The 14555-nt window shown below is 48.9% G+C and overlaps 1 protein-coding gene across 2 annotated transcripts in view; it reads left to right on the forward strand.

The window, feature by feature from the left end:
- The first annotated feature begins 1658 nt into the window (after positions 1 to 1658).
- RNF222 (ring finger protein 222) overlaps positions 1659 to 14555 on the forward strand; it is a 41174-nt gene continuing 28277 nt past the window's right edge. The window contains exons 1-3 of one of the 2 annotated variants that reach the window (XR_008375426.1): positions 1659 to 1789; positions 6186 to 6397; positions 6990 to 8848. Coding sequence is in view for 1 of the 2 variants with exons in the window: in XM_053567727.1 (XP_053423702.1) it covers positions 6394 to 6397; positions 6990 to 7678 (693 nt within the window). In the remaining variant the exon portion in view is untranslated. Of the gene's footprint in view, positions 1790 to 6185; positions 6398 to 6989; positions 8930 to 14555 lie in introns of those variants that run through there. The other variant, XM_053567727.1, reaches the window with a different exon arrangement.

Here is a 14555-nt window from a genome sequence, read left to right on the forward strand (position 1 = left end):
ACAAGCCCACTGTTGAAAGGGCTGAGAACTTTGCAACAAGCCCCTGGAGGTGCCAATAGAAGGAGAGAAATTTGGGAGTCCTTTGGGGCTAGAGCTGTCAGATGAAATATAGGATGAGGCCATGTCCAGCGGCTCATGCCTATAATCCTAGCACTCTGGGAGGAAGAGACAGGCAGATTGCTTGAGCTCAGGAGTTCAAGATCGGCCTGAACAAGAGCAAGACCCCCTCTCTACTAAAAAGTAGGAAAATTAGCCATACATCGTGGTGGTCACCTGTAGTCCCAGATATAGGAAAGCTGAGGCATGAGGATCTCATGAGCCCAAGAATTTGAGGTTGCTGTGAGCTATGATGATACCACAGTACGCAACCCCAGGGTGACAGAGTGAGACTCTGTCTCAGAAAAAAGGAAGGAAGGAAGAAAGGGAGGAAGGAAGGGAATATAGGATGAATTTCAGATAGAAAATGATTCATTTTTTAGCATAAGTAATCCCAACTATTATGCTGGGCATACTTACACTAAATAAATACTTGTTAATTATCTGAAATTCAAATTTGCCTGTCAGACTGCACTTTTATGTGCTAAATCTGAGACCAGCTGGGACTCCTAGGGGAAGAACAGGAAAGACTGACTTAACCACTCACACCTACCTGAGGTGGCGGTGGGTGTACTTCCCTTAGTGTCCTCCCCACCAGCTTCAAAGTGTCCATCGAGCCAGGGCTATGGATGATCGGGCAAAAGAGGGGTCATCCTTCCTTGCCTCATGGGGTCATCCTACGGGGTTATAGGCTTGGCTGTGCCTTGAATTTAGCAACCTACTTTTTTCAGGAAAATACTGGTTTCTTGGGAACTTCCCGAGAGGAATGAGAAGGAACCCCTCCCTCCCCCAGATAGTTTCCAGTTCTCCCAACTTCATTTCTTCCTTATCCTTCATTATTTTTTTCTGATCACAAAAGAAACATACATTCGGGTGAAAATGCAAATATCACAGAAATATAAAACTTGAAAGGTTTCTCCAGAGACAACACTATTAATCATCTATGTGTCTTCTTCCAGATTTTTCTCTATGATCATGTGTAATTATCATTTCCATAAATAGAATCATGTCATCTGGCCAATGCTGAAACTTGCTTCTAGCTGTCATGGCGTCAGGGACTTCTTTCTGGGCCTGTGTGTGTTCCTACATCATTGGTTTTACTGTGTCATTCTTTATACCAATGGTGGTGGATATCACACAAACACAAACACAGTGTATGACCTGGGGCGGCATTGCCTTTCAAGGCTGATCTACTGACTCCTTCACCCTGTGCATGGGGAGGGGAGGTGGTGATCATTGAAATGGGTCCAGGAGAGAGGGCAGGGCTGTGTGCATAACTTTCCTATTGTTGGGATGGGGAGACCATAACCAAGGAGCTTCAGTCACCGGGGTCTTGAGTCACTGCCTCCATTTTGAGACCCTCTGACTCTCCTGAGCAGCCCTGGGCTCCTCCTCAGGCTGGGGGCTCCTCTCCCAGCATCCTCATCAAGATCACCTGACTCCAGCAGCTGCCAAACCCCTGGGCAACGCCAAGAGCCTCCTGGCTTCAAACGGGTTGGGCGACATTCACTTCCCTGCGCTGTCCTCCGGACCTGCTCAGTCACTAGTAAATGCCTCGGTGGTGGCAGCCACACAATAACAGCCGCGGAGGGAGGAGATCGAGCTGCTGCTCTCAGCACCTCTGGGTGGCTCAGATCTGCTCTGAGGAGGCCCCAGGTGGAGAGGTGGATGCTGCGCTCTGGTCCAAGCCAAAGTGAGTCTGGGGCCCCGGCTGAGGGTGAAGGAGCTTGGCGATGGTCCTGGTGGAAGCTGGGATGATGCAGAGGTGTGGAGCGGGAGGAGATAGAGAGATTGAGAGAGAGAGAGAATGAGAGACACCCATGGGTGAGACTATAGGGCTTTGCACTGGGGCTCTGGGAGGGAATACCGGGTGCCTAGAGGTATGGTGTCTCACTGCCTCACTGTCCTGAGGGGTGGTTTCCCAGGACTGGTAACACCTGCCCCCCTCACTTAATCCTCAGAATGGGCTGCTGCTGTGGGGGTGGCTGGGCACTGGGGTTCAGGAGGTCAGCTCCCTTTGGGCCAGCTACTATCCTTTCCCTGCCTCGCCAGTGACCAGAGGGGCAGCCCTGTTAAGAGTCACTCTGAGGAGGGAAATTTGGTTGGTCGCTTTTCCATTGGTGCTTCTCCATCTGTTCCTTTGACCAAAGTCTGAATGCCCTCCACGGAGGTACTGCTAAGCTAGCAGAGAGACTCTGAATAAGTTACTTAAGTCCTAGGCCTCCTTATCTGTGAACTGGAGATAATACCTACCTCCCAGAGTTGTTGTCAGAATTAAACGAGGAAGGGATGCAAAATGCCAAGCACGTAATTAGTATTCAATAAATGGTCGCTGTTGTAATTATTTATCATTACCTCAACACTGTTCCCACCTCACGGAGGAAAACTTTGCAGTCTTCCTCTCTCCCTGATTTCCCCAGGCGTCAATGGGGATACTTTTGGCAGATTTATTGCATTGTTATTTAACCCATGTGTGCCCAAACCAGAGCACATTCCTTGCATTTCTTCTGCTGCCCTCTTCTTTGCCCCAGCACCCAAGACAAAATCAGGCCATAAGAGAACTCAAGGATGAAGAGTGGGCTGGGTGCCTGTAGCTCAAGTGGCTAAGGTGCCAGCCACATACACTAGAGCTGGCGGGTTCAAATCCAGCCCGTGCCTGCTAAAACAACAATGACAACTACAACCAAAAACCAGCCAGGTGTTGTGGCGGGTGCCTGTAGTCCCAGTTACTTGGGAGGCTGAGGCAAGAGAATCACATAAGCCCAGGAGTTGGAGGTTGCTGTGAGCCGTGTGATGCCATGGCACTCTACCAAGGGCCATAAAGTGAAACTCTGTCTTTACAAAAAAAAAAAAAAAAAAAGGATTGCCCAGAGAGGACACGAGTGGGGCCTGTGATGTCTTTTGCATGTCCTGCATCCTTTTTAATTTTCCTCAAAATCAAATGAGAAGTAGAGGGTCTCCTCCTCCCCTGCTCATCCCAAGGAGAACAGGATCTTGTTGGTTTGGCTAATATCTACACACCCAATCTATCAACTCATTCTAGCAATCTTCTTGTTCTATCTGCCTCTCCATCACCTTCACCTCAGGAGAGTCACTCCCCTCTCCCTAGACACGGATCTGCGTGTTCATAAAACTAGAAAGTTCTGGCGGCGCCTGTGGCTCAGTGAGTAGAGCACCAGCCCCATATACTGAGGGTGGTGGGTTTGAACCTGGCCCCGGCCAAACTGCAACAAAAAAATAGCCAAATGTTGTGGTGGGCGCTCGTAGTCCCAGCTACTCAGCAGGCTGAGGTAAAAGAATCACCTAAGCCAAGAGCTGGAGGTTGCTGTGAGCTGTGACGCCATAGCACTCTACCAAGGATAACAGAGTGAGACTGTCTCTAAGGAAAAAAAACTAGGAGGTTCAATTAAATGAGCTCTGAAGTTCTTTCTTCCCCCTAGTATTCTCTTACTTGCTTTCCTCTTGTCTACCTTGATCCTTACTTCTCAATTCTACAAATAACTTAAGCTATTTATTTATTTTTGAAACAGATTCTCACTCTAGCGCCCTGGCATTGTCATAGTTCACAGCAACCTCAAACCCTTAGGCTCAAGCAATCCTCTTCCCTCAGTCTCCCACATAGCTGGGACTACAGGCATGCATCACAACATTGGGCCAGCTTTTTCTATTTTTAGTAGAGACAGGGTTTTGTTCTTGTTCAGACTGGTCTCAAACTCCTGAGTGCAAGGGATCCTCCTGCCTCCACCTCCCAGAAGTGCTAGGATTACAGGCATGAGCCACCACACCCAGGCATAACTTAAGCTATTGATCATCAATCCTCCTTTTTTTGTTGTTGCAGTTTTTGGCCAGGGCTGCGTTTGAACCCACCACCTCCGGTATATGGGGCTGGTGCCCTACTCCTTTGAGCCACAGGCGCCACCAGTCAATTCTCCTTTTTATAAATCTCTTTTTAAAGAAATCTTACAAATGTCCACTAGGCTCTAGAGCAGTGGTTCTCAACCTGTGGGTCATGATCCCTTTGGACAGTATTAAAGGGTTGCGGCATTAGCAAGGTTGAGAACCACTCTAGAGTTTCATGAAGGACTTCCTTGATCACTGCATATCCCCATTGCATAAGCTCAGTACCTGACTGAGGAAATGCCCAGAGAATAATTGTTGAATAATTGGATTCATGGATGGATGGGTAGATGAATGGATGGATGGATGAAATTGCCATCATACACCTGTACAAATACAGGGAACCAACTAGTTGTTGGGTGACTTAAGAAAATCATGGTAGGAGGCCGAGGCAGGTGGATCGCTTGAGCTGAGGAGTTCAAGACCAATCTGAGCAAGAGCAAGACCCCATCTCTAAAAATAGCTGGGTGTTGTGGCAGGCACCTATAGTCCCAGCTACTTGGGAGGCTGAGGCAAGAGAATCACTTGGACCTGAGAGTTTGAGGTTGCTGTGAGCTATGATGCCCCAGCACTCTACTAAGAGCAACAGAGTGAGACTCTGTCTCAAAAAAAAAAAAAAAAAAGGCTCCGTGACTGTAGCTCAGCAGCTAGTACGCCAGCCACATACACTGGGGCTGGTGGGTTCAAACCTGTCCTGGGTCTGCCAAACAACAATGATAACTACAACAAAAAAATAGTGCGGCGGTGTGGCGGGCACCTGTAGTCCCAGCTACTTGGCAAGAGAATTGCTTAAGCCCTAAGAGTTTGAGGTTGCTGTGAGCTGTGACACCAGGGCATTCTACCAAGGGCGACATAGTGAGACTCTGTCTCAAAAAAAAGAAAATCATGGTTATCCCGATAACCCCTGTTTAGTTTAGACATTTGCAAATGTGTTATACAATGAAAACTACTGAGAGACACTGGAATCCCCACCTTAATTTTTATCCACTGCCCATCACTTACCTTAACCTACTGTCTTCTTGTTTAATTATTTCAATTTGAGGTAAGCTGCCTTCAGTCAATGGGGTGTGAGTTTTCAGTCATTCTCTTAATAAGGAACATTTGGGAACAAGAGAGAACAAAGAGAAGGCAAATGCTATGGCTGGCTCAAGAGCCACGACCGGGGTCTCCAAGTCCTCTTTGGGAGAAGAGGGGAGAGGACATGGCCTGTCTGAACAATGACACCTACCATTTATTGAGCATTTCCTGTGTGCCAGGTTTTTCACTCATATTAGCTCACTTAATACCTCCCAGCATCTCTGGAAGGAATAGAACCACTCTTACCAACCTCATCTTACAGCTGGGAAGCTGAGGCTCGGAGAGGTTGAACAACTTGGCTAAGTTGATACAACCAATAATGGTATATTAAAGATGTAAACCCTATTCCAGAGTCTGAGCACTTGACCCTCTCTTCCTTCCGCCCTGGGGACCACAATGACCATCTTGGAGACAAAAAGCTGGAAATCTCTGCAAAGGTTTTCAAAGGGCTGCCTCTAGGGTCTTGGGTTTCCTATCCCACCACCAAATATTTTTGCTCTTTCTTAGTTATGGGATATTCTCAACTTGGAAAATGGATTTATTTTTTATTTTTTTGCAGTTTTTGTCCAGGGACAGGTTTAAACCCACCACCTCTGGTATATGGGGCCGGTGCCCTACTCCTTTGAGCCACAGGTGCCGCCCTGGCAAATGGATTTAAACTAAGCCAAAAGAGGGGAGGGATCCCGAAAGATGTGTGATTGTAATACTTTGTCCTTTCTATTAACTAATCTTACTCCTGTTGTGTCATTTCTCAGGTCTGGGGGCTGCCGCACAGCTCTGCTTTGTCAGTGTGTCCAGGGCTCTTTTGTCTCTGTTGAGAGTGGAAGAAAGTATCAGTAGCAAGGAATCACAGTTCCCTCTGCAGAGGCTGTTTTGTAACTTTAGGATACAGTGATGATAGTAAGGACTTAAATGAAGGTACTCAGACCTCACCACACACCCAAGTGAGAATTTTCCTTCAATGTCACCGCCTTGGGAAGCCACATACTTAATCCAACAATTCTGCTGAGAATAACTTTGGGGCCTTTGCTCTCAGATACTGCTTAAAACCTACCTTGTTACTTTACAGTGACTTTGATTCCAAACAATATCATGCTACTTTACTTTCTCACCAGGCTTGGCCCCCAGTGACTTTCGGCCATTTCCAGTGAACAAATATATCCTCAACAGATGAAGATCTGCCTTCACAGAGGCTAAGCGGAAGGTATCCTCACTGCCTCGGGCAGCCCCATAAGAAGAATTCCAAGACAGACTGAGCTGAGAGTGGAGGAGTGAGCCCACAGCTCCCTGACATGACGATGAGGAGGGCCAGCAGACATTTGGATGTGTAAGCCCAAGCTGTGTTTTTGAAAGAGTCATTGTTTTATAGCTGTACTTAGCACAGAGGAGGGCACCCAATGGCTGGATGAAACCCAATGGATCCACCAACCCCACCTGGGACTAGAGGTTGAAGAGTAGCAGAGGCTTTACTGGAAATGGCCGTTCTGGGTGCAGGCCCCAATCAGAGACTGGGCCAAGGCTGGGCATGGTCATCTTAGCCACCTGCTTCCCTAGGAACCGGGTCTTCCTGTCTCTGCTTCCGGCACTGAACCAGGAAGAGGCAAGGTGGTGACCTCACCATGAGTGCATGTCATGGTTGAGGTGAGGTGTCAAGCACTCATCACACACCTCCTTCCAGGGTCCAATGTGACTGGGCTCTTTTGCTGTCTGTCTCCCAATGCCCCCTTCCAGAAGCATCTGCTCATCTCCCACTAGGGTCTTAGGCTCTGGGTCTTCAGTCTCTTGGTTTGATTCAGGTGGGCCCCTCAAGAGGAGCAGCAGAAAAGGAAAGAGTAGGTGGAAAGGGAAGAGGGAAGGAGGGGGCAGTGGGAGCCGGGAACTTGAACAGGCTCTCATGCTCACTGCCCTCCCGCCCACAGGTGAGCCCTGCCTTTTCCGAGTGGCCATGTCGGAGGGAGAGAGCAAGGACAGCTCGGGCAGTGAGTGCCCCGTGTGCTACGAGAAGTTCCGGGACCTGGAGGGCGCCAGCCGGACGCTGAGCTGCGGCCACGTGTTCTGCCATGACTGCCTGGTCAAGTACCTGCTCTCCACCCGCCTGGACGGGCAGGTCCAGAGGACTATCATCTGTCCCATCTGCCGCTATGTCACCTTCCTCAGCAAGAAGAGCTCCCGCTGGCCTTCCATGCTTGACAAGAGCTCTCAAACCCTGGCTGTGCCAGTGGGCCTTCCCTCTGTGCCACCGCCAGACAGTCTGGGCCACACAAACCCCCTGGCCGTGTCCCAGCCTATCTGGAGGCCTGCCCCGGGCCAGGCCAGGTTGCCGGCCAGCTCAGGTCAGAGTGCCCAGCTCCCCTTGGACCTGCCGCCCAGCCTGCCCCGGGAGTCACAGATCTTCATCATCAGTCGCCACGGGATGCCCCTGGGGGAGCAGGACAGTGTCCTGCCGCGGCGCAGCCTGGCGGAGCTCTCGGAGATATCCCCGGCACCCAGCACCACCCGCTCATTCTGCTGCCGGTCTCGGGCCCTCCTGCTTATCACCCTCATTGCCGTGGTGGCTGTGGTAGCTGCTATCCTGCCCTGGGTGCTGCTGGTGAAGAAGCAGGCATGAGCAGGGCACCTGGAAAGGCACGCCCGGCCTGAAAGCTGCCCGCTGCTTGGCTGGGCTAGCCATGGCTTGGGAGAGGGCCGAGGGCAGAGAGCAGAGGGCCCCGGCAGGCCCTGTCCAGCCAAGCTCTGAAAGGCTGGCAGGCAGGCGGGGGGAGGACACGGCAGAGGGAATACCATGGCTTTCTCCCCACCTCCAGCTCCCCATCAAGGCAGGGGCATGGGCATGCCAGGGAAGGAAAGCTAAGAATGCACCCCCACCTGTGTCCTCCCAGATGCTTTCCCTTCTCCTAGGCTGGAACTGAGCAGGCTGCGAGATGGGTGGTCACTGCCCTCCTATGGGCCATGGGTCCTGAGGTGTGACCTCCCAAAAGCCAGTGGCCACTCTAGGTACAAGGAAGCTTTACTGGTAGATGTCCTGCTGGAAGAGGGCCAACAGCAGGACTCCCACAGGCCAGAATTGCCACCTTGGATTCCCTCTTGCCCTCAGGAATAAGCAAGAGAGGGCGGTGCAGGTGCCGGGGTGCAGGTACCAATCTCAGCCCTCACTGCACCCACTTCCTCCCTGCCTCCCACCCACCAGCCTCTCAGGCCTTCCCTGAGGGAGAAGTTGGTCTCAGATATTGTATTCCAGGATTTCTGGGGGAATCAACAGAAAAGGGTCTTCCTGGACAGCTGAGGCCTCTCAGGAGACAAGCATTTGTTGACCATGGCCATGACTAGCAGAATAGCCCTCACACAGGGCCAGAGGAGGGGGCCAAATCTTGAGTCTTGGGGTTCTCAAGGATGGACTGCAAGGCAGGGAGGGGAAGCGTGACAGGTGAGACCTGAGTCAGCCGAAAGCTATGTGGCAAATTAACCCCAGGGGCTCCCACCTCCCAGCCCCAGTCCTCCTCATCACTCAACCACTCATTAGAGGCTGCACCAGCTGGGCCAGTTTCTGAGGTGGATTCCCAGGCTGGGCTGGGTGAGGATGGGTGGGGAAAAAAACAGCTGCACTTATCAGGGACACTACTGTTTCACCCAGCAAGTGCCAAAGCCCAGGTGCTTCTAGCTGCTCACCAAGGCCTCTCTACCTGGGGACTCCCTGGCCTCACTGAAGGCCCTACCAGGAAATCCTCCCATCAGTCTCACCTGAGGAAGGGGTCACTTGGGGACAGTTTTTTTTTTTTTTGTAGAGACAGAGTTTCACTTTATGGCCCTGGGTAGAGTGCTGTGGCATCACACAGCTCACAGCAACCTCCAACTCCTGGGCTTAAGCAATTCTCTTGCCTCAGCCTCCCAAGTATCTGGGACTACAGGCGCCCGCCACAACGCCCGGCTATTTTTTTGTTGCAGTTCGGCCGGGGCCAGGTTTGAACCCGCCACCCTCGGTATATGGGGCGGCGCCCTACCGACTGAGCCACAGGTGCCGCCCGGGGACAGTTATTAGCTGCTCATTGCCCCTAAGTCAACCAATGCCTTAAGATTTAAAACAAAAACACCTCTTGACTCCTGTCAAGTAAGTGGAGGTCAGCAGAGCCATTCAAACCTACAGACCCCTCCTGACAAAGTCTGCTGTCTGGGGGGAAGGCAGTAGGATTCTGCCACTTCTCTAGTTCCCAAATGCCCATAGTGTTGGTCACTTGGGGACAGCCGGGGCACAGGTCCACACCACAGGGGGTACTTGGGAGACACAGAGGTCTAATTAAAGGCCTAATTGGATTCTTTGTGTTCAAGACTAGAGAAGGACACATGTGCTATTGTGGGGAGGGGTACAGACGGATTCCATGAGAAAAAAATATTTATTAGAGGAGTAAAACTACTATCAGATTTACAAAGATTCTAGTGAGCCTTCCTTCTCCTCAGCCAGGCTGTTTTAAACAGTGTCGTGAATTTCTGGGGATGTGATTCTAGTCTTCCCAGATTCTGTTGTACTTGCCAAAAGTTTCTTTCAAAATACGCTCAGCGTCTTCATGTTGTTCAGCAGTGACTTGTAGATGGCACTTCTTTTATTTTCAAAGAATGCCAAAAGCTATTTTTAAAATAAAGGTATATATTTTCTCAAAGATTCCAAAGGTTTCCCAATTTATATGAAGCTCTGAGCTTGGACTTCAAAGATAATTCACTTTATTTTTTTTATTTTTGGGGATTCATTGAGGGTACAATAAGCAAGGTTACGCTGATTGCAATTGTTAGGCAAAGTCCCTCTTGCAATCATGTCTTGCCCCCATAAAGTGTGACATACACCAAGGCCCCACCCCCCTCCCTCCGTCCCTCTTTCTTCTTCCCCCCATAACCTTAATTGTCATTAATTGTCCTCATATCAAAATTGAGTACATAGGATTCATGCTTTATTTTTTATTCACTTTATTTTTATTTATTTATTTAGAGACAGAGTCTTACTCAGCTGCCCTGGGGTTGAGTGCCGTGGCGTCATACCTCACAGCAACCTCAAACTCCTGGGCTCAAGCGATCCTCTCACCTCAGCCTCCCAAGTAGCTGGGACTATAGGTGCCCACCACAACGCCTAGCTATTTTTAGAGACAGGGTCTTGCTCTTGCTCAGGCTGGTCTAGAACTCCTGAGCTCAAGCAATGGGCCTGCTTCAGCCTCCCAGAATGTTAGGCTTACAGGAGCGAGCCACTGCGTCCCGCTGATAATTCACTTTAGACAAAAAAGCTCAAAAATACAAATGCAAATGGTTCTTACACATTTATTCAACCACCTTTGTAAAATAAATGCAAATTAAAAATCCTTCTGGGGCGGCGCCTGTGGCTCAGTCAGTAGGGCGCCGGCCCCATATACCGAGGGTCGCGGGTTCAAGCCCGGCCCCGGCCAAACTGCAACAAAAAAATAGCCGGGCGTTGTGGCGGGCGCCTGTAGTCCCAGCTACTCGGGAGGCTGAGGCAAGAGAATCGCTTGAGCCCAGGAGTTGGAGGTTGCTGTGAGCTGTGTGAGGCCATGGCACTCTACCGAGGGCCATAAAGTGAGACTCTGTCTCTACAAAAAAAAAAAAAAAATCCTTCTGGAATATCACTTTCCACCTATGAGACTGTAGAACCCTGAAAGTCTCATGACCCACTCTGCTATTGCAGGAAGTAGTGAAATTGTTGGTGGGAATGTATATTCGTAAAGCACTAGTAGGGGAAATTTGATATTATCTATCAAAATTCCTACTTTAACCCAGCAATCCCTGTTCTAGAAACATGTTACAGATACACTTGCATATATGGGCAGCAACACACATGCAATGTTATATTATTGTTATATAATAACAGAGTATCTGGAAAACCCTAAATGCTGATCTATAATAGGGGACTAGTTTTTTAAAGCCCAGGGAATGTCATGCAGTTATAAAAGAACAAGGCAGGAATCTATGAACTGATGTGAAAAGTCTCCAAGGTACAACAACAAATGGGAAAAAGGAAAATGTGAAATATTGGATATCAGATTCTACAGTTTGTGTAGAAAGAGGGGGGAATAGGAATTTATGCTCCTTCCTAGTTAGTATAGTGGTGAATAGAAAAAAACTAATTTACATTCCTATTTGCTTATTTACACATAAAGAAATTGGGAAGATAAAACAGAAAAAAACTATTGACAGTCCTTAAGTGTGGAAGGGATGAGGAAATGATGGGAATGGGGGTGGGGAGAGGTTTTACTTTACATTTGATACTTTCTGATTTTTGAACCAAGTAAATGTATCACTTATTCAAAAACTGAACTGAGGCTCAGCACCCGCCCATAGCTCAGTGAGTAGGGCACCGGCCACATACACCAAGGCTGGTGGGTTTGAGCCTGGCCCAGGCCTGCTAAACAACAATGACAACTGCAACCAAAAACAAAAACTGAACTGAAAAATTCTATTAGAAGCTAAAGATATCTCCCTTGTGAGGCACCGAGGTGAGCTGCCAAACCACTTCCCTGTGGTTCCAGAGTGTCAGCTATTGGGCTCAGTGGGGCTGGTTTGTCTGGTTAGAACTATGACAATTATTCTTTTTGGCAGAAGGGGACACTCACTCTGTCACCCTGGGGTTGAGTGCCATGACGTCATCACAGCTCACAGCAACCTCAAACTCTTGGGCCCAAGTGATCCTCTTGCCTCAGCCTCCTGAGTATCTAGGATTATAGGCACCCACCACAGTCCCCAGCTAATTTTTCTATTTTTAGTAGAGACAGGGTCTCACCAGCTCAGGCTGGTCTCAAACTCCTAAGTTCAGGCAATCCACCTGCCTTGGCCTCTCAGAGTGCTGGGACTACAGTTGTAAGCCACTGTGCCCGGCCACCATCTGTTCTTAATGGGCACCCAAGAAAGCCAAAAGTTTAATATTCTTAGTGTTCCTAAGTTCCTGTGGATTTCTTCGGATCCTACCATCTGACAGGCTTGTTCTGATTCCCTCTTCTCTACCTTTCCTTTTGGTTCTCAAATAAAATCTTTTGCTTTAAGCAACAGCCTCGGGGTCAGGGTACTAAAGGAAAACACAATTACATACAGAGACAGAAGGACAGAAGCCTGGGGTTAAATAGGAACTCGTGTTGCTCTTCTTTTTCTCCTTTGGCCCAGAGGCACCTCCCTCCCCGCCCACACACACACACACTGCCACCTCCTACCATCACAATCATCTTCAACTCTAATACACACTCACACCGTCTGAACCTGCCAGGCAAGCATACCATTGCTGGCTGCCGGGAGCCTGGGCACGCACACCAGAGACTGCAATCTCCCCCAGATCCAGTGTCCAACTCTTTCCTCTCAATGAACCCCCTGGATGACTGCTCTGCTGCTGTCAACTTTTGACTTTCTATCAGTCCAAATGTCCCTTTTTTTCATACAAAATAAATGACCTCACCTCATCTCACACACAGCTCCTCACTTTTCTTCATCCTCCTCTTATGCGGTACAAATGAACTCCAAGGCTGATTCTCAGCATGAGCCACTTGCTACTTCCAGAAGCAGTGCTGGTATTGGGCTCTGGGTCTCTACTTATGTGGCTCCCTCCATTTGAAACACTCCTCCCCACAGCCCCTGCATCTACCTGGAAAACTTCTACCCAGCTTTTTAGAAAAAGCACAATATAATAAAAGGGTTGCCTGTGAACATCTCCACCCCCTACCCCAGGGAACCTGACTGCTCCTATGCTGTGCCTCCCGCCCCCTGGATCCCATCATCTTCCCAAAGACACTTTATTAGGCTTGTATGTTGATATATCTGTTCCCTCCTAGACAAAGTGCTCCTCTAGGAAGGCTAGATCTTACAGATCTTGATATCTTCTGCGCCTGACACAGGATTTCGTGAACAGTAAGAGCTGGATAAGTATTTGTAGAAGGAGTGAATAAGTGATTGTGATAGTTTGGTGTCTAGAAAAAAGATTGATCCAAATGACTTTGGGTGTAGAATCCAGATAGAATTCCTACTTTGGGGCGGGGCCTGTGGCTCAAGGAGTGGGGTGCTGGCCCCATATACTGGAGGTGACAAGTTCAAATCCAGCCTTGGCCAAAAACTGCAACAACAACAACAACAACAAAATTCCTAAAAAAAAAAAAAAAAAAAAAAGAATTCCTACTTTGATGTGTCTGAGGGCTTCATGAAGATCAGCTTCAAAATGATCCTAAAATGGCAGTTTAAATGGACCATTTTCAAATCAAGGAAGAGGAAATAGAGAGGGCAGTTAGACCAGGCTGCCAGGGACCATGCAAGGTGAAGTCAGGACGCCCAACAGACTTTGATCTGTGCACAACTTATCCCCCAATAATCTTCACACTGTATCAAGCCTTCATGCTGTCCAGACCGTGGGCTGAAGGGCTAATTTCGATGACTCAGTGTTGGACAGAGTGAGGGAGGAAAGGAGGCCTGAGAAGAGGAGGGGAGGCGAGCAAACAGTGAGGGCCTTTATGGGTAGACAGGAAAATGATGAGGATAACTGAAATTAAGAATAAGAAGAAAGAGAAGGGGTGAGCGTGCAAAGGCCAGAAAGGAAGGCAAGGTAGGAAGGGAGGTGGCTGCAGCAGCCCCCTCTGCTTTCAGCATCCAAATCAAACTCAGGGCAGCCCCAGAACCCCTGGGCTTCCCTTGACTCGGGTCCTGGAAACAACAGTCATACTGCTTCACAACTCCCTGCATTCCCTCAAGCTATTCCCACTGCCTCAAGGAGCTAATTTTTAAAATTCTTCAAAACTCAGTCAAGAGAGACCTCACCCCAGATGTCTTCCCCGACCCCAGAGCTCTCTTCTGCTCTGGAAGCACAGAAGCACCAAGGGCAGCTGGCTCAGCAGTGCTTTTCCCATGCTTGTTGATTCTGTTGTGTCTCTGTCCTTTTAGACAATGAACTTCCCACAAGCACAATCTTGGGTTTATATTTCCAGTATCTAGTTCAGAGCTGACCCATGAAATGAGCTCCATAAATATTTGCTGAAAAGAGTTGTAGCAGAGACATTTTTGCTTCATTTTTCAATTACAAATAAAATCCAGCCTGATTTCCTTCACAGCATATGTAAGAATATGACTAAAAATCATGAAAACAGGCCTGACGCCTGTAGCACAGTGGTTACAGAGCCAGCCACATACACCAAGAGTGGTGGATTCCAACCTGGCCAGGGGTAGCTAAACAACTGTAACAAAAAAATAGCCAGGCGTTGTGGCAGGCACTTATAGTCCCAGTTACTTGGGAGGCTGAGGCCAGAGAATCGCTTATGACCAGAGTTGGAGGTTTCTGTGAGCTGTGATGCGAAGGCAGGAGCCAGGCATTACCATGCCTCTAATACTAACAGTCTGGTAGGCCCAGGCAGGAGGATGGATCCCTTGAGCTCAGGAGTTAAGAGACCAGCCTGAGCAAGAAAGAAACCCCCGCCTTTATTAAAATAGAAAAAATTAGCTGGGTATTGAGATGGGTGCTATAGTCC

The sequence above is a fragment of the Nycticebus coucang genome, chromosome 18 (genome assembly GCF_027406575.1).
Source record: "Nycticebus coucang isolate mNycCou1 chromosome 18, mNycCou1.pri, whole genome shotgun sequence".
Lineage (NCBI taxonomy): Eukaryota > Metazoa > Chordata > Mammalia > Primates > Lorisidae > Nycticebus > Nycticebus coucang.